Genomic DNA, 20,194 nt, shown 5'->3' on the forward strand with positions numbered 1-20,194 from the left:
ACCAAGATTTTTCAAGCTCCCAGCCTGGCACCTGAGATTTTGCAGCTAATGAGAATTTTTTTGGCCTTGCTATTTTAATATATGAAATCTTGTTAGAATATGTTCAACTTTTATATTCAAGGATAAATAACAAAGGCTATTCCTCTTCAGAGGCAAAGAGTAAAGCTTCATGCCTGAGAAACCTGACAGACAAGAGGCAGCCTAGTTTCTGTCGTTGATATAACAGTCAATTCCTCTATGAAGCCTGTAGTCCTGATTTTGTTGCTATAATACAATACACAGCTCAAACTTAGGAAAATTTCATAACCCTACTAACATACATAGATTTTTAGCACATTAGCCATTTCTACGTACTCCTAGTGTACCATTAATTGGTTTTAACGGCCACTGTCATACTTTTAAAGCAAACAACACAATATAGTACCTGAAAACAAAAAACACATTGTAAATGCTGTTAAGAAACATTAAAAAATGATCATGTGCTTCTTTGAAAAAGTACTTTTTCTCCAGCTTACATCTTTCGATGGCCTTCTCAGCACGTCTCCCACACCACCGCCGTTCCTGAGGCCCTGATTCAGGACCGTGACAATGCACATAAGGAGAGTGTCACACGTCCTTTCAATTCCGTCTTCATACTCTTCATCAGCTATAAAAACACACAAATTAAACAGTGCAGCAAACACATGTTTTTAAAATACACTCTTATCTACTTCCAAAGATCGATTTCTTCAGAACTGTGCCATGACAATTTTTTGAAGTCAAATAACATCTATTTTACATGTGGCAGCACATGACTGACACAGACTGATATAGCCACACATATAAGATCCTGCTATAACTTTTCCTTGCATTGGTGGAAATGACAGAGTGAAAAGGACAAAATATAAGAAAGCTAATATTCACTGTGTGCTGTTGTGGTGCAGGGAGATTGGGGTAAGACCTCCTGAAAACACAATCAACTCACCCAGGAAGCAAACATATTGCAGGGGGTAGAGCATCCACAAGGAAGCTAGCTGGGACCAGCTTCAAACACTACTCTGTTCCAGTACTAGGACTTGGGCAAGTTACTTAACTACAGTGCCCTCATCTGTAAAATGGGGAGGTTTTTTTTAAGGATTAAACTCTTCAGAGGGTTATTTAAGGATTATATTTAAGGTATGTAAGACACTTTGCATAGAGATTGGCATACACAAAGTAGGTGCTTACAAATCAGGGCAGATATTATTTCATTATTTTGGTAAATGTCTAAGTGTGTGTGCTTTTCTTTTCTTTTCTTTTTGGTGAGGAAGATTGGCCCTGAGGTAACAACTGTTGTCAATCTTCTTCTTTTTGCTTGAGGAAGATTGCTGCTGAGCTAACATCTGTGCCAATCTTTCCTCCATTTTTTTATGTGGGATGCCGCTACAGCATAGTTTGATGTGTGGTGTGTAGGTCTGCACCCAGGATCCGAACCCGTGAACCCTGGGCCACCAATGCAGAGTACGTGAAATTAACCACTACACTACCAGGCTGACCACCTGTCCAAGCTTTCTTAATGACCGGTATGGAACTACAGGTAAGAAACACAATGTATTTATGTGAACAATTTATTTTATGTGAACGTATTTATCTGAAAATATTTAGGGAGAAATTGGGAGAGAGAAAAAAAATCAAATGTGACAGAAATATTCCTAATGTTATTTTAAGTATAAAGTTACCAAATTTTATAATAATTTCACAGTTAATTAAAATAATGAAAAGTTTATACTAAAATGGATATCAGAATCAGGATTTCCCAATACTGATAAGTGAGCAGAAAAGTATTTTTCTTGTTGTTACAAGGTTAAAGGATCATAGTGGCACTGAATTTTGGAATTGTGTAGCCTCAGTCTCCATGTCAAGGCAGAAGTGTAAAAACCACCACCACCCAGGGAAAAAAAAGAATCAGTCTAATTTTGTCTACATGATCCATGACCAATGGCCTGTTTGGTATTTTGTTATGAAAAGGCTGATTTTCCTCTTGTGAGTTGACTTTATTTTAACATCACATGGATAAGGGAGCCTGATATTTTCACTTTATTCAGAGCAGTTTCTTTTAAAACATCACACTTCCGAGAGGAGGGCTGAAGTCAGAGATGTGCCAGCATCAAATGCAGCATCAAAGCTATCGGCAGTCTGTGCTGGGCCACTTACCTGAGGGGTGAGCCCCAGGCACATATGATTCAGAAAGCAGAAGAAATAAAACTGCTTTTGGAGGAAGGAGATATAAGGAAAAGACACAAGGCTTGAGGTGGCAGCAGTTAGAGCAGCAGAAGCGACAAGGTAGGCAGAGAAAGGACGGGAAAGACCAGTCTGTGACGTGCTAGTCAGGCCCCCAGCACCTGGTGGTGGGTTCTAATGTGACGGCCGGGAGGAAAATGAAGAAAAATAGTTAGAAATGCGTAAGAGAGTTAAAGGAATATTTAAAGAGAAATACGGCTTTCCAGTAATGAGGTCATGTACACTATGTCTATATGCTACTTTGCCACGGTTAGACTTTCAATCAAAGCAATCTTACATCTAGTGGCAGGATCTGCATTCATTTATTCAATCAGCAACCACCCGGTCATGTCACACAAATGTTTACTAAAAACTTATTAAGTGCTAGATTCATCTGTACATAGAAGCTATAGGAAAGTGCTCCTGTGCATCTCCAAGAATCTAGAAATGAGGTTGTTTGTTCTTTAACAGGTGAGCTAGTAAAAGCCACATACAATTCATGTGATTAGCCATTGTGAAATAAAATAGATTGGCTGCAAATATATAGCGAGAGAAGTGGCTTTCTGCATGACATTAAAACGGGGAGAACACCCAAGTCAGGTCAGCCCAGCAAGAGTCCAGTCAAGCCAGCCCATAATACTAGTGCATCGGCATGCTGGTTTTATAGAGTAGCCTCTATGAGCTCGGTCAATAAGGGTCTACCTCTGTGAGATGCTTGCAATATGTTAAGCCAAGTTCTCGGCCCTTCAGGCTGAAAGCCAGGCCCTGATCATGATAAATTCACCTAAGTAAATGACACCTTGTGGAGACCTACCTGCCTAACCAGCTGGCCTTCCTCATGCCAAATCTGCCTGGTTTCACTACCTCAACAGCTCTTGGGCTAGGCGCGAGGAATACAGATGGAAAGATGAAAGTATCACAGCACCTAGGAAACTTAGAGTGCCCTAGGAAATGAACAACAGATGAACAACGGCAGACGAACAAAGGCGGTGCAGTCTCACAGAGTACCACGGAGGCAGGATGGATGTGCATTTCATGAGCTGAAGCATCAGGGATAGCATCCTGAAGGAGGGGGCATCTGAGTTGAATCTTGAAAGGGGGGCATGCTTGGCTGGTAAAATCAGTGAAGTAAGACATTTCAGGCAGATAAAATGGGATGAGCAAAGGAAAACAGGCATGAATGCATACGGATGTTTGGGGGAACTGCAGGTGGATTGGAATGACCGGGCCTTTGGTGTATGCACACAACTGTGGGAGCTGTGAGAAGTGAAGCAGGCAGGGACCAGATTATGGAGCAACTCATACACCAAGATGAAGAGTTTAAACTTTATCCTGAAAGCTATGGAGAGCCACTGCAGAACTTTAAACAGCAGCAAGGTGGTTTACCACCTAGCTGGTGAAATCATATGAGATAAAACATGGACTTAAATAACAAGACAAATTAACATGTGACAAAAGCCACAGAAGTAGAGCAAAGAGATTAGAATGGGGAGAGAATCCTTAATACTATGGACAATTAGAGGGGGGTCCTTCTAATTAATGCACACTCCAGGTTTGCCTTGAATATTCAATGGACTAAGAGGAGTAGAGAGGCATTTTACATGGCATGAGCAGAGAGCCTCAGAGGTAGAAAAAAGATTCACTTTTATATTGCACAGCAAATAAACCAGTATGTATAGGAATGAGAGAGAAAGCTGGGAACTCTCTGTGAAGCTCTGGGGAGTTTGGATTTTACCTGGAAGGCAAGGGAGGACCATGGAAATCTTGAGTTGGGGGTAGGGGAAGAGATATTCAATGCAGTGATTTCTGACAAGTAGTCTGGCAGTGATATAGTGGGGGAATTGAAGAGGAGACAATGACTGGAGGTAGAAAGACCACTTAGGAGGCAGCTGCAATAATTCAGGCATGATGTGCTACGAGACTCAACAGGGCAACGCCAGTGGGAATGGGAAGGTGAATGAATGGGAGCTCACGGGACTCTAGGCAAGAGGGGGAAGGCAGTGTTAAATATCACACCGAAGCTTCCAGGCAGAGGTCACTTGGGAAAAGATAGTCCCATTAGACCACAGAAATAGACAATTCAGAAGGAGGAACTGGATGTAAGGTATTTTGATGAAGACAAAGAAAGAATCTCAGATGATTTTTATGTTTGTAGGATAAGAAGATGTGAAAACATTTTTAAAAGCTAGAGAGGACAAGAGAGCTAGGAGAGTTCTGTGATCCAAAATTAAGGAAGAAAATAATTTAAGATGAAGAAGGTGTAAAAAACGTCAAATTTACAGAAGGGTCAAAGGTGATGAGAAACAAGAAAAGGTCACTGGATTTAACAATTATGTCATCAGGAAACAACAGGAAGATGGCAAATAGTAAAAGAGAAGATAGTTGATGCAGAAGCTGAAGGAGGGAGTGTAGGCGAATTGTTTTCTAGAAAAAATTGGTGCTGCAAGGAAGGAAATTGATAGGATATTAGTTTGGAGGGGATAACAGAATGCAGAGGAAGGTTTAATTAGGACCTAAGAGTGTTTGTAGGAATAGATGAGAGTAAGGAAAAGATTTCAGATGTAAGAACAATGGTCTAGCTAATGGTGGCAAGAAGGTAATGATGAAAATGGAGATAGTTATTAAAAAAGTGAGAGAGCATGACTGTTTACATGCAAAAGGAAAGAATTAGTGGAAACAGACTTTTAACGTGGAGACAGTTAAAAAAACTAGATATATACATGTAAGGAACTTAGAACACTGCTTAGCACAGAGGGCAAAATAAATTCTAGGTCTCATAATTACTATACTGATAGGTGGCTGTTAAATGTTATGTAAAGTTACAGTTTTAACATAATCAACAGATTCTATACTTTAAAACATAAGGTTAAAATATCCTCATTTTCACTTGAATACTGGTAAAAAAGTATTTTTTTTCTTAATTCATAATAGAAATAAAATGTTTCATACGAGGAAAGGAATAAAAACAGATCCTGTTGGCTCTGAAATATTTCCCCCGATCTGAGGTTTTAGTCTATGTTTTGTTTTTAATACAGGACCTGCTTGAATAAGAGTATTTAATAATGCTTTTTTTTTCTGCTTTAATAATTAAATTACTCATTTTTAATGGTTTCTTAGAAAGCAATAGATTGTCATTGAGATACATTTGAAATTCTGAGTGCAGTTGAAAACCTCTCGTTTGTTAGTCTTAAACTTTAACTTAATCAATTCATTATGGAAATGCTAATTAAAAAAATTTTAACTAGGGAAAGAATTTAAAACCCTGGGCACTCAGTAGGAAGCCAAAATGTAGAGTGCCATTAGGGCTGATCTGTTTTGGGTATTCATCAATCTTTTTTGTTAAAGCAAAATACCAAAACATATTAAACTCGAATTACTCATAAATGTTAGACATCTGTGAACTTCCTCCTTTTTCTAGACATTCAAATGATTTTTACTTAGAAAATAACCACGCTATATTTTGTAAATTGCCTCAAAAAGGCCTTATCTTTCCAGAAAATCCATTTTGGAGTTTTTGGGTTTTTTTTAAGTGAATATTTTTGTCTAGAAAGTCAGGGAGGTCTGCAGCAAATGAAATAATAGTGCCTTTTTTTGTTTTCAACCACAGTTGGTTGCCAGTTACTGAGCAAATGTGCTGTGGCTGGGACAATGACCCTACCCGCATCCACTGGAGCGTCCTTGGGAACAGGCCGCTCCCAACCACCACGAGGCTTGTTATTATGCTACTGTGTATGTCTGGGTCTTTTGTATTGTGGACCTGCTGTCCACAAGGTAACAAACCAAGCCCATCACAAATGCACACTAGGGTTTGCAAATTAAAATTTAATCCCGGACTTAGAAATAGAAAAGTTATTTTTAAATCTAAGTGACACAGCAGCAGCAGCACAATAAACACCAGGTCCTAGCTTTCACTCTGCTTTTGCAGTTAAATACATGTGGTCAAAATTTAAAGGTGGCCAAGGCTAGAAGATCAAATCCACAGAATTTTCAATCAGATGAATTTTATCACTCACCATGTCAAATGTAAAAAGGGCAGAGAAGAAAGAGTAGATTAACATAAGCATGCTGTAGTTTTTAATATTGATTTAGGAATGATCCCTGACTGTGAAAAGCTATTGCCAGCACTTCTGGCTCCCAATGGTGTCTCTGTCACAACTCCAGTGCTGAAATTCCTACACTATCCTTTTCTCCCTACTCTGGGAGCTTTCTCTGCAAAATCATACCTGCCTCTCCACAACTCCCAGCTCAAATTGAGCCTAAAAATGGAGAGTTTGCCCTTGGGCTAATACACTTGGAACAACTGTCCCTATTTGTCCATAGAGAAAAGGGAAATTATGTCCTTTGTGTAAAATGTTAGGTGAGTAACAGGTTGTAGGGGGTTTTATGGGAAGTCTTTCATGAGTTTGTACAGTAGTTCCCCCTTAGCCATGGGAGATACATACATTCTAAGACCCCCAGTGGATGCCTGGAACTGCAGATAGTACTGAACACTATACTACATACTATGTTTTTTCCTGGCTAACAGGCTAATGGTGGCATATACAGCGTGGATACGCAGGCAAAGGGATGATTCACATCCCAGGAGGGATGGACCAGGATGGCACGAGATGTCATCACGCTACTCAGAATGATGGCAATTTAAGACTTATGAGTTGTTTATTTCTGGAATTTTCCATTTAATATTTTCAGACCACAGTTGAGCGCAGGTAACTGAAACTGTGGAAAGCAAAATCGCAGATGAGGGCGGTTTGCTATATTCAGAGTTATAAACCACTATCCAAACAGACTTCAGAATATAACAGGGTTTCTCAACCTCAACACTATTGATATTTTAGCCTAGATAATTCTGTGTTTGGAGGGCTGTCCTGTGCACTGTAGGATGTTTAGAGGCATTCCTGGACTCTACTCACTAGATGCCAGTAGCACTTCTCCCAGAGTTGTGACAACCAAAAATGCCTCCAGGCATTGCCAGATGTCCCTGGGGATGAGAGTAGCAAGGAGGGAGTCAACTCCAGTTGATAAATATGTAACAGAAAATATTTATATTTAAGCAATTGCCTTTAGAAGACAATATGCATAAAGAAAATCTATCCAAGCATTCTTGGGGAAAGGCAATATGATAGGCAGGATTTTAACAATCTCTTCATTTTGGTTAAGGAAGAAAGAATTTATAGAGATTAATCCTTTAATTAGGAGGTAATACTACTTAGAAGGTTAAAGCACAGGGCTTGGAATCAGAGATCGAGATTGGTGTGATCTTACTTAAAGTCGTTGTCCTTCAGTATTTTTACCAATATTATGAGGATAATCAGCAGCATCTATCTATCCTGGAACATGCCTCAGGGCCATCACTCATGCTGGTCCCTGTACCCAGAATGCATTTCTCCTTCCTCTTGGTCTGCCTGGCTCCTTCTCATCCTCCAAGCCTCAATTTAAATAACCCCTCCTCAGAAAGGCCTCTCTGTTGAATCTCTCCACAGCCAGGCTCTCTTGTGATTACCCATCATAGCACTATTTGTAGTACTCGCCATATTTTCTTACTTTTTATGCTTCCTTCACTGTTTTGTAAGTTCCATAAGGACCAGGATCATGTTTCTACATTCAAACAAACCTGAACACCTAGCATGGTGGCTGGTCCATAGCAGAAGCTCAATAGGTATTGCTGTACGAATGAATAAGTGAATACACAAGATTTTTATAATTATTAATATCATCATCAGGCAATTATACTGAGTTGACTTAACTAATTTCCTGTTTTACAAAAATATTCATTTTATTTTTTTCAATGTTAAGATCAAAACGTCACAATTAGTAATACCATATCAAACAATTACAGTAGAATACTTGGCTGAGCTTCAACAGCAATGCCTGGGGAATGGTAGACAGCCCAAAACTTACAGAACTGCACAGAGCTGGGAAGCCAACAGCTCACACTATGTATAAACCTGAAAGATCTCCCTCTAGGAGAGTGGGCTCTGGCAGTTATCGCCCTGTGCCTTAGGAGCTTCTGGATACCATGCTGTGGATGAGCACCACTATTTTAGCTGCTGGGCTGGACCTCTTGGGTCAGCCATCCTTGTGGACTCTGGCAGGAGGAACACTAGCCTTGTTGTTGGCTCACTGGCAAAGCAATATTTTGTTCATAAAATCAGACTACGCTTAAAATATATCTGCTTTAAAATAAAGGAAATAATTGTCAAGTAATATTCAGAGATAGAAGAGCAAGCCACAAATAGGGTTACTATACTTGCGCATGTTGTTAAAATATTTGTGCTAACAAGAATGTAAATTTTTAATATATTATTTTTCATACTTTGTTAAGGAGATAGCATGTTGAATTGAAAAGGAGATAACAGGTGCTGGTGACAGTAAACTGAAGTTCAAGGCGGCCAAAAGATCCTAAGAACGATTGAATTTTACCCAGCTACCTAAACTATATCCAAGTTTTCAAAATAGCTTTCTGCGCTTTTTAAAAAATCATGCATAATGATAAAGGAGAGGAGCATCTGTAGACTTGAATTTGAGATTGTGCCGGGCTGCGAGCTGCTGACAAATGAGATTGATGCAGATCCCCAAGACAAAATAAAGTGGATCATTAAAGGGACAGTGTGGGAAGGAGTCAGGATCAAGAGAAGCCAGTAGGGGTCCAGACTCGCCTCAGATGGGGGATGTGGCAGACATTATGTGTCTGGGCTTTGATAGGGAGGCTTTGAGGTGTCTTATGATATTTTTTTGAAAAAAGATGGAGAAACACAGTCTGGATGATAGTTTATTTAAGACACAGTTCTATATGGCTGAAGAGTTGCACAAACATGACCACATCCCTATGAAAGTATGTTTCCAGTAGCGTGCCAAAGGACTCTGTCCTTAGCAGTGTCCTCTGCAACATTTCTGGCACCTGTAATGAAAATATTCTAGAGCAGAGGTTGGGAAATTGTTTTCTGTAAACAGCCAGATGGCAAATATTTTAGGCTTTGTGGGTCACATACAGTTTCCATTGCATCTTTTTCTTTAAAGGAAAAAAAAACAAAAAAAGTTGCAACCATTGTTAGACTGAGGGCTGTACAAAAACAGGCAGCAATTCAGGTTTCCCAATGGGTCAAAGTTTGCCAATCCCTGTCCCAGAGCTTATCAAACTTGAGGATGACATGAGAGAGAATAAATATATTGCTTAACAGCATCGGGATCCATAAAGAGAGCATGAGCCTCATGGCACATGAGAACTGGAAGGGATCTGACACCTAAAGATTATCTGGTCAAAAAACTCCTAACTATTCACAGGACAAACTGGGATGGCCTTGGTTTGTGGCTTGGCAGAAATATATAGCCATAAATGCATCGTTTTTATACTTGAAGTTCCAAACTCTCAGTTACATGAGTACGGGATAGGCATTTATGGCTTGACAGCTGAACCAGAGAAGAACGGCATTTCAGCCGAGTCAGCCAAATATGGGTCAAGAGTGTGGTGTGATTCCAAATTCCACCATCCAGAATAAGATAGCACCACTCAGCTTCTTGCCCTAGAGAGTTACATCAAGGAATCACCGCTTTAATGTGTGAAGGGGCCTGAATAAAGTGAAGGTGTTTAAACTGGAGGATGCACGTAACAGGATTTTAGAAACTATAGAGCACGGCAAAGCTAAACAAGTGAAGAGTGAGCTGCTTCATTTTGAGCCTTGACTGAGTACCCAGGAGGTAGGTGAGAAAAGCAGTCCTGATGGCAACTGCTCACAGTGCCTATAGCTGCTGTGACATTGGGATGGAATGTATTCATGTGTTTAATTCTCCCTTTAGGTCATAAAGCATGAAACACTTAGTTAGTAGAAGGGACAATCCATTTTCCCCCAAGCAACAGTCCAACATCTCAAGGAAAAAAGGCAACTTAGGAAAGAAAGCCCTATCATTATGACCAAACAATGTCCCCCCAGATGGAAGTGGGGAAGTTCATCCTTACACTTAAGTGTAAGGTGCTTAACCATTTCTTCCCTGAGTCCAGTTTTTCCCTTTGTAGACATAACACAGACTAAATCCACTCCTTTTTTATATATAAAACTCTTGATATAGTTAAAGACACATACTCTCTAAATCTTTGCTGCTTCTGGAAACAGATCACTAATTCCTTCTACAGTTCATTAAATTTCACACATGCCATAGTTTCCAAACTACTGCCACATCCTAAGAGAACAATTCAGAGTTTAAAAAATTATTTTTATATGCATGGTTCCATTTGCTCCTTTGGAGGCAGGGAAAGTATCATATTCTATTTCTCTCTCTCTCAATTTCTCTCCCTCCTTCCCTCCCTCCCTCCCTCTCTTCCTCCCTCTCTGGGCAAGCCATCTGAACCAAGTCCAGGAAATTTGCCTAATATATCCAAGACACAGAGCTAGAAAGTGGCAAGTCCAGGATTATAACCAAGCCTCTTGAGTTCTCAGCCCGTGCATTTCCAGATACTTTGTTAAAGGCTAATCATTTAATGAGGGGCTCGCTTAGTGTGGTATGGGTTTGCAATATGGTAACAGAATTTTTAGCAGCATATTCTACAGGATAAATCTGACAAATTCTCACAAGTCAAAATGATATAAGGAACAGGGTGGGGATATAAAATGGCAGATATGGGAATCTTTTCTCTACTTTGAAACTTTTTGGTTCTTTTACCCTCCATTCATCTATTTCAACCCACCATGAAATTCCCTGAGCAACTCTTTAAGTGGTGGTAACATTTACCAAATAAACATAACTTCCAAAGTATCGAGTTCATGCTACTCTGGAGCCCTTTTTACAGACCTGTATTTGGAGCCGGTATTGTGGGTGAGCAGTTGTCCTTTACACACGTTCCCATCATTGAAGGCAGTGTCATAGTAGGAACTCCATGACTACCTGAGAGCACACGAAACAGAACACGGTATAGACACAAATATGCAAACGACAAGAAGTGAGCAGACAGTTACAAAGGCCCATAAGCAGAAGGCACCACTCCAACTTAGCTGTGCTCCTAAAGTCTTTCAGTAACTTCGTTTGGAACTCTGAACACAGTTTTGCCTACTGAAGCAATTTTATAAATAAAGAATACGTTCATGGGCCAACCCACTAAAAGCCTTTTCTATCTTTTTAAAGTGGCTGAGATAAAGTATTAATAATCCCATAGACCTTAACCACCATGTGTAAGAACGTTTCCATGGCCAAATGCATTCAGGGTTCTGACTTGGAATGCCAGGAACACATTTTCCTCAACCCAGCTGGCTCTCCCTAAGCTCTAGGCCACTCGTCTCTAGGGCTGAGGGAGAGACTGCAGGTGGTGGCAGTGCTAACAGTAAAGCTTGTAGCTCCAGGGAACAGGGCATCAAACGCCTCAGGGAAGCGAGAATCTTCTGCCAGATCCCTGTTCAGGGTCTTTCTTTTCTTTTCTAGTTCCAAAGGATCCATCTGCTTGCTGGCTTACCATCTATTTCCCAGGCTCAGAATGGGATAGAAAATAGCAACCTTCCTGTCTGTGTGAAACAAAGTTTTATTTTTAAAAATATTGTTAATAATACAAAAAGAAGGGGCCAGGCCCGTGGCCGAGTGGTTAAGTTCACACGCTCCGCTTCGGCAGCCCAGGGTTTCCCTGGTTTGGATCCTGGGCGTGGACATGGCATCACTCATCAGGCCATGCTGAAGCAGCATCCCACATAGCACAACCAGAGGCACTCACAGGTAGAATATACAACTATGTACTGTGTGGCTTTGGGGAGAAGAAGAAGAAAAAAGACTGGCAACAGTTGTTAGCTCAGGTGCCAATCTTAAGAATAATACAAAGTGAAGAGGTTCATTCCTCTCAAATCTATTTTTCACACAAAGCCATCAAGGAAAGTCCATAAGACGGAGGGTTGGGAGTAAATTCGTTTTTATATACAAAGGGTTGAAGAAATATTCAAGTGCATTTCAGAGCAACACCACACCAAAGTTACCCTGATTCTTTGATGAGATGAGAGTAGAAGTGGCAAATGAGAGCTGGAGTTAAGTTAGGAAGACACACGATGAGGAGATGGACCAAGCCTGGGCTCGCTGCCAACACAAGCCCCGGAGCTGAGAGAGCTGGAGTCCACCAGGAAGGGAGGCCACACATTTTACCACATTTACCTCTGACTGAGGCAAGCATGGGGGAAAAAGTGGGTACCTCACTGGGGCGTGGAGTGGGTGTCAGGTGGTCAGAGAGGTGGGGTTTCCCAGTGTGCTCTGGTGGCCCTTCCCTTACTTAATAAATGCTTACTGACTGTGCTAGGCTCTGAGGGCCTGGAGTAGGGGCCTTGGAGAACCAGCAATCAAGCAGGGAACACAGAGATGTATAGATATAATTATAATTGAATGAAAGAAGTGGAGTACGGATAAAGTGATGGAGTGCATCAGGAGAGGGAGAGATGAATTCCAGAAAAAAACCTAGAAAGCTTTTCAAAGAAGGATCCATCTAAAGGAGACACAGGATTTACACATAGAAAGATGAGGTAGGGAGAAAAGGTGGCAATTCCAGGTGCAATTTGTATGACACAGGGCACAGAGGCCAGCAAAGGCACAGACAAGGCAGAGAGACCTGAGTTTCCAGGCTAATGATTCTGAACCAAGTATCCCACAGCCAGTGCAGACCCCAACAAAGTTTTTAAACCAATGAGAGACAGAATCAGAGCTGTGGTTGGAACGAATGACTTGGGAAGGCAGAGGAGAGGCTGATGGTGGGGAAGCCACATAGGAGCTTCCTGCAGTATTCTGGGTGAGAGGAAATAAACAAGAAAGCAGCAATGAGAATGGGGAAGAAGGGACAGTGTGAGAGATACTGTAACCTCCACTCCTCAAACACAACCTTCCCTCCAACTCCCTGGGCTTTGCTACGACAGCCACTCCTCTGAACCCTGCTCCAGTGGACGCTCCTTCATCTACCATGTTGCAGACTGCACTGGTGCCAGAGGTTGGATCCGCATTCTCCTAAATTCCCAGTCCCCTGGCAAATTGTCCGTCCTCACTCTCATATGTGCCTGTTATGCTCTTGCTATTCATCTCTAGAACTCTCAACCTCCCCTCTTTGCTCCCACCTCCTGGTTTTCTGATTGTTTCACATTCTCTGAAGAATTGCATACTCCTGTACTCCAAAGTTTGCGGGCTACCTAGGTGTGCCATCCCCCACAATCTCACTCAACTTTGGGAGAAAATAGCTTTCGATCTTTGAAAGAATCAACTTTCTGCTATGTATCAATAGACATAATATATGGTATTAGAAATTAAATTAAAAATATTATGAAAATATCGGTGGTTTCTCCAGGGCATGCTATCACATACATTCTCAGGCTATGAAACAAAAACGGTGTCAATCTATGAAGAATCAAAGGTTTAACTTTGTTAGCTGCTCTCATATGTTAGATTTTCACAGTATTTACAAATGCTTTCTCTTAACAGCTTTCTATAGAAATATACATAAATATTTTTAGTGCAGATCTTGACATTTTAGTTCTAGTGCTACCTATTTTGTAAAACAAAAAGAAAAAAGGTATTTTTTATATTTTTAAGGAAAATATATTCATAATATAATGATATGAGCTTTCTTTTTAAATAACACAATTGAAATATTTACTACTTGATTCATGAAACAGTAACTATTGTGCACATTTGAATTCAGAAATTAAGATGCTTCAGCTTCAGACTCACTCTGTACTGAATAACTCAATGTGATCATGCCTAGTAAATAACAAAAACTTGAAGATTTTTGAGAACACATAGTTTATGATTCACAGAAAGTTTAGTAAAAGTGCGGTTTTGGAGATATTTATATATATGAGCTTTTCTTCCAAATATTTATACCTATAAAACTCTGGGAAAAGCAATATTTAAGAAAGAACAAGAAAGGCAGTAACAAAGTATTTCATGTTTCTGTGAATAAAGACTAACATGTAGGTATGAAATTTAGTCTCAAGTTTAATATCTATCGTTCTATGTATGATTCTATTCTGTGCTTTGATCAGGAGCTTTCATGTGGTTTCATAATGGATCTAAATGCCATTTAATTATCCCATATTCTAAGAAAGAAACTACCATACATCATCAATTTAATAACTAAGAAATGTTTGTTAAAGGCAAACAAGAATATTATTTCTAAGCCACCACTAATTAAATTGTACTTCTCAATTTAATGGTTTGAGGAGAGAGAGAGTCATTTTGTGGTTTCCATTCTCTGCAACCCACAGGCAGCAGTTTCAGCCAGAGAAACTAACAGCAAAGCGCAAAACTCTGATTTCTATCTGGCAAAGCAGGAGAGGAGGAAAAGGAGCAACAAGGAAATTTAACCAAAACAAGAAAAGGTAGGAGACGGGGAAAAAGAAACCATTAGAAAGCTTAATAAATAAAAATAAATAAATAAAAATTCAAAAAAAGCTGGAAAGAAGCAGCCCTCACGCCACAAGAATCACAGTGAGTGTAAAAATGGATGATGTCTAACCAGTCAGACAACAAAAACAAAAATCGCACCGAAATTCCAACAGCCACACACTGACGGATTGAGCCTCTTAATGACAATATTTTGAGTCCTTTTTCTATATCAAATCTCTTACTATCTGACGGTTGCCAAGTCAAAGCGTCTGTCACTTTCAGTTATTTAAGTATAATATGATGTCCTGTGAGCAAACATGTACCAGATAATGGTTGTGAATGATGCTAGATGCTGTTCTTGGGGGAGACAGGGAGAAAGAGGAGGAAAAGAATCCCAAAGCTATTATCCTGTGCTGAAGTTGTTGACTGGCTCCTGGAATACAGTCAGCATTGTTGAGACTTTCTTACTGAGACTGAGTTATACGATGTCTCTTGTGTAAGGATTTTCCTATACACACTGACAGCTAATATACAGCGTAAAAGTATTTCACATCCATGAGCTCTTAGTGAAGAAGAACATGGGCTCAAAGGCATGAAAGAAAACCCTTCCTCCGTTAGTGTTTATCTGTGATCCTGTTAACAAGCTACGGACGAGTCCTGTCTGCCGTCAGAGAAAGCTCATTTAGTGGTAATAGCAATACCTGTAACAGGAGTTCTGTTTTTCAGCCTATCCACTTCCATAGTGAAGTCATCCTTCAGAAAAAGGAACCCAATGATGGAAAACAAGTAGACAAGGATGAGAGCGAGGACTGCAGTTAGAATAATGGAGCGGCCATTCCGTGTGACACTTTTTATGACATTGAGCAGGGTCTCTTCTCTGTACACCAAATCAAAAAGCTATAAAAATGAAGAAAACAAAAACAAGAAAAAAATGCAAGGGAGCAAAAGGTGAATAAATTTAAGGTAACTGAAAATAAAAATGCAAGCCATTGTAGTTTATCTGTGGAAAAATAACAACCTAAATGATACCTTAAAAATGAACCAAGATATATATTTCTTCTCCAGTTGGAATGTATTAATAAACTGTTTTTCAATAAAGATAACCCTAGCACAACACATAATGTGCATCTTTTGGTTTGGTAACCAACATAACTTCAATTTTATAAGACACAGAAATAGCATAGCTTCAAACTTGAATTTAGAAAAATTATAATCCTTAACCAACTTAGCTACTTATTCCTTATTTTCAGTCTTACTAAAATTCTGCAGTTTCTTCTGGAATATGTAAAATGTCTAAAATCAGAATCCTGAATTAGGTTCACCTAAGTGATGAATAATTGACAGATTCATTAAATGTATTGTTTAATCAAGGGATTAGAAGTGAAATTAGGAGAATAATTTTATAAGCCTGTTGCAATATAAAAGGTATGGAATTTAAAAATATTTGAGAAATGCAAACATCGTTCCTTACTAAAGTGGTATAATGAGGGAGAAACCTATCACTGTAGTAAATACTTTGGAAACAGAAGTATAAACAAAAATATAATACAGAATTTTGCTAATTCACTTCCTCTAATTACTTATCATCCATTTTGTGTTTAGGAGTAGAAAATCTATGCACTAGTCAAGAACCTAGGTATGTGTTTCTATTTGTAGCCAATACAAATAACAATTTTATTTATTGCTATATTATAAAGTTAAAATTATACGTTAGCAAGTACATGTTTTATTATCAAAAGCTGGTTAAAAGCAATAAATTAACATTCACTTAAAAAGGCATAAATATCAGTTTGTAAATGAATAGTATTTCTCAAATTGGAATAATTGGGGTTTGTCTTCGGCTATCTGTGGGCAGGGATTAGAATTTCTGAATTATCAATTATCAGTGCCATGCATCCTTTCAGAAACACCAAGGTCATACTCTGTTTTTCTAAGTACTGAAGGTTATACAGTTACTTTCTAATTTAATTATAGTCTTGCAAATAATTGCTGTAAAGATATTAACTTGTTTGCTCACCTTAGGAAACTGATATTTTATGATGGTCAAATAAAAAAAGAGTTTAACTATTTGGCTATCTGCTTATCTCCTGGAGTGAGCAGCAACTTTTAGAAGTAAACTCAATATTCTTCAGGATAGACATTGACTAATGCAAATTCAACCTTTTAATTTTCAAATTGTCGACACTCTGGCTTATTCAACTTATTTAAGCATTTAGTTGACATAAAGGAGATTTTCCTTTACTTTAATTCAATAGTGACGTAAAGAAAAGGTCTGGCAATGGGTTCTAGGTCACTTCTAGATAATTTCTGAAAGTTTATATCTTTCAGAAGCCCATGGGATGCTTGCTAAAAATGCATATTCCTGGGCCCCATTCCATAATCATGGAATCATGATCTTGAGAATGCCAAAGGTGTTGACTTTCAACAGATTGATGGTTTTTTCTGTTTATTTCTGAAGGGAAAATCAAGAGTGTAGTTTTTATGATTTTGGATAAAGGACTGACATTTGTGGACACAACCAAGAATGCACATTCATATATTTTTTTAAATATAAAAAATATTTTTAGAATGTTTAAATAACATTTTGGTATTATGTCAATTACAATTTCCTTCTAGTACCCTCAAAATGGGCTATATCCTTTTTGTAACCAACCCAATGAAAACAAATTAGCATCAGTTATGTAAGATTTGAAAGATAAAAGACAAGAGGAAAATAAGGTTAAGTAATATAAAGTAAAAGTAACATTACTATTAATAATTCATATAATAATTCAAATGTCTGTTATTTTTCAAATATCTTTCCTTGGAAAATATAAAGATTTACATACACCATTTTACATGTTTTTTCATTTTATCTCCTTAATGGATCTTGATATTGCTGGTCTCCCACACAAACTCCATCCATGTTATAGACAAAAAGTTTGAAGCACACAAACACTATGGAATATTACATACCACAGTCAGGTAAAAGTGCTAGGTATAATAGGATTTTATATGTCACAGGCAGAGTTTTTTTAAGTGGAATTTTTCTTGTGAATCAGAGCAGAGAGGGAAATCATTTGGATCCCTGGAATAGGAAAAAACCCTCCTTTTGATTGCTGAATAACTAACTTAACTTCCTAGAAGATAATTTTGTATCAAAACGTAAGGGAAAAGTCCACTCTTCGCTGTGACTCTTTCAAGTGTTTGGAGGAAATGGAAAATTAGCCTCTTTTCAGTCTTGCGACAGGGTGTGCCACATGGGTGTGTGACATTACAGGGAAGCAGGAGGCAATGGATTTGTCCCTCACGCAAATTGGGTCAGCTTAATGTTTTTAGATTTTCAACTTGTTTTCAGGAATTATTTTACTGGGTAGTACGCTCTACTGCATGTCAACTACATGCTGGAGATATAAATAAATTGCTCCTATGGCATCATGATGCTAACCAGGTAGTGCTTTAAGTTTCAAAGCATTATCATACATTCGTATTGACTCCTCTCCTGGTTTATGCCCATAAAACATGTACGTAGGAAGGAAATCTGATAACCAGGAGAAAAAACAAACTCTAGAAGAAATCTGAAAATCCATTTAATGAATTAGATATATGTACATAAGCTTAACAACAATGTCATATTAAATCTGAAACTATAAGACTTTACTTAAAACAAATCATGGTACTTTTGCCAGGTTGGCAGTTTTTCCCCTCATTTTACTTATATGCCATTGTAAAGATACACATAATACTTGAGATTGTAAACAAAAGACAATGATTCCAGTACCAAGAAAATATATCCCTTTTCTTCCATCCTCTGTTGGAGAATCTCTAAATGTAAAGGGAATTATGATTTGGCTGAAACCAAAAGCAACCTGCTCTATGAAGCCTGGGTCAAAAGGTGGGGTCGTTGGTTCCTTCTCAGAGAGGAAATAAAGAGCTCTACCACTCATGTGGTTTCTCAGAGAAAAAGACTAAAAATAATAATTCATGCCTTTGCAAGGAAATTCTAAAAATAACATAATTTGTCCTGAATTTCAGGCCCTGCTTAAAAAAAAAAGTCAAAGAAAGAAGCATAAGAAGAAGCATTGTGCATTTTTTTCAGCAGTGATTGTCCATGTAGAGATGTACTCACCAAGAAGCTATAGAAGAATTCATGGACAAAGAGGCCCAGCATGCAAACGAGGACATACGCTACGTGGTAGAGAAAGGCCATATCCAGGATGACGGCCCGGTAACCTCGGGTGAACGTGCCACGATTTCCGACAAAACTCACCAGAAATACTATTTTATTACAAAGCTAAAGGGAGGAAAAGATTAGATTTTACTGTCTTATTCATCCTGAAATTCACATAAATAACAGGTCATTGACAAAACCTATTATTCACAAGGTCTGTGGTTTTCTTTTGTGATTTCGCATTTTGTAATTTTTCAGCACTGCTTACAAATCTGCATGTAAACATAATGCATGCAAAAGTCGTATCCTCTGCAGTTCCAGGAAAAGAGAGGAGAATGACTAAGAGCACCAGCCACGCAATCAAGACAGATGTGAATTTAAATCCTGGCTGTCCCACTTCTTCTGCATGACCTAGGTCATGTGACTGTAAGCCTTGATTGTTTCTTCTGAAAATTGGTAATAAACTCCCACCTCATAGAACTCTTCAGAGAATTAAATAATTCATAATGCATATGTACATATGGCTTAGTACAATGGCTCTTTAAATACTACCATTATTATATTTTTCATATTAAAAGTAATATATGTAATATTTTTCTTATACTGGAAATGTAACAGAAAAATATCTTTTCAGAAAATATCCAGAGGTCTGTCCTTAATTATTTTTATCCTGGACTTTCTCTACTGAGTATTATTTTAAATAAGGAAGCCAATAAAAAATTATTTTTGCATTTAATTTACTTTAAATATATAAAAAATATAACATATACATAAGTTAAAATAAATATAATGCATGCATATATTTTTGAATCTTTATGTGTGGTAATTATTCAACAAACATCTTGAAGTGTTTATTGTGCTTGGTCCTATGGAGAATATTCATATTAAAACTATATCTAAAATTGCCTTTTGTGGCATAATTTTAGAATACAGAAATTTATCCTGAAAGTCTTTGACAATAACAAGAATCTGTGCAATACTTTCCAAAGAACACAGTTACCATAAACCTAGTGTTATCTATTTGGTTCTAGAATCACTGTATTATTTATAAATGGAAGAGCCAATTTTGCCTCTTCGTCATCAAGGAATCACAAATTTCAAAACTTCAGTTTGTTCTTCCAAATTGTTCCCTGAGTTCTTTAAGTTATCAAGAGCACCACATTTGTCTTCATATGTCCAAACCTAACTTTGGGAAAACAGGTTGCTCTTTGCAACACTGTGGATTTTTTCAATACATATGAAAGAAATTGTCTTATGGAATCATTTTAAATAACATAAGAAGGAGTATAACACTTTGAGGCAGAAGTAAAATTTGAAAGCTTAGAGAATCTTTTCCTTCAACTTTCTGAACTCCAAATAAATACAGATAAAATGAGAAGTGGGTTATCACATGTTGTGAATATAGGCAAACCAAATCAACAACAGCGCAACTAACAAGTTCAAACCTTTCCTAAGTTTTCCCCCTGCTAATTAACT

At 38.3% G+C, this 20,194-nt stretch overlaps 1 protein-coding gene across 2 annotated transcripts in view; it reads right to left on the bottom strand.

Moving 5' to 3' along the window:
• The window catches only part of ITPR2 (inositol 1,4,5-trisphosphate receptor type 2), a 473,043-nt gene that overhangs the window by 70,431 nt on the left and 382,418 nt on the right, over positions 1-20,194 (bottom strand). Inside the window, exons 50-53 of one of the 2 annotated variants that reach the window (XM_070620852.1) lie at positions 18,677-18,841; positions 15,270-15,465; positions 11,023-11,115; positions 516-646 (exon numbers count right to left, since the gene is read on the bottom strand). In XM_070620852.1, the coding sequence (XP_070476953.1) occupies positions 516-646; positions 11,023-11,115; positions 15,270-15,465; positions 18,677-18,841 (585 nt within the window). The remainder of the gene's footprint in view (positions 1-515; positions 647-11,022; positions 11,116-15,269; positions 15,466-18,676; positions 18,842-20,194) is intronic. The other variant, XM_070620853.1, reaches the window with a different exon arrangement.

Source organism: Equus przewalskii, chromosome 5, assembly GCF_037783145.1.
Source record: "Equus przewalskii isolate Varuska chromosome 5, EquPr2, whole genome shotgun sequence".
Lineage (NCBI taxonomy): Eukaryota > Metazoa > Chordata > Mammalia > Perissodactyla > Equidae > Equus > Equus przewalskii.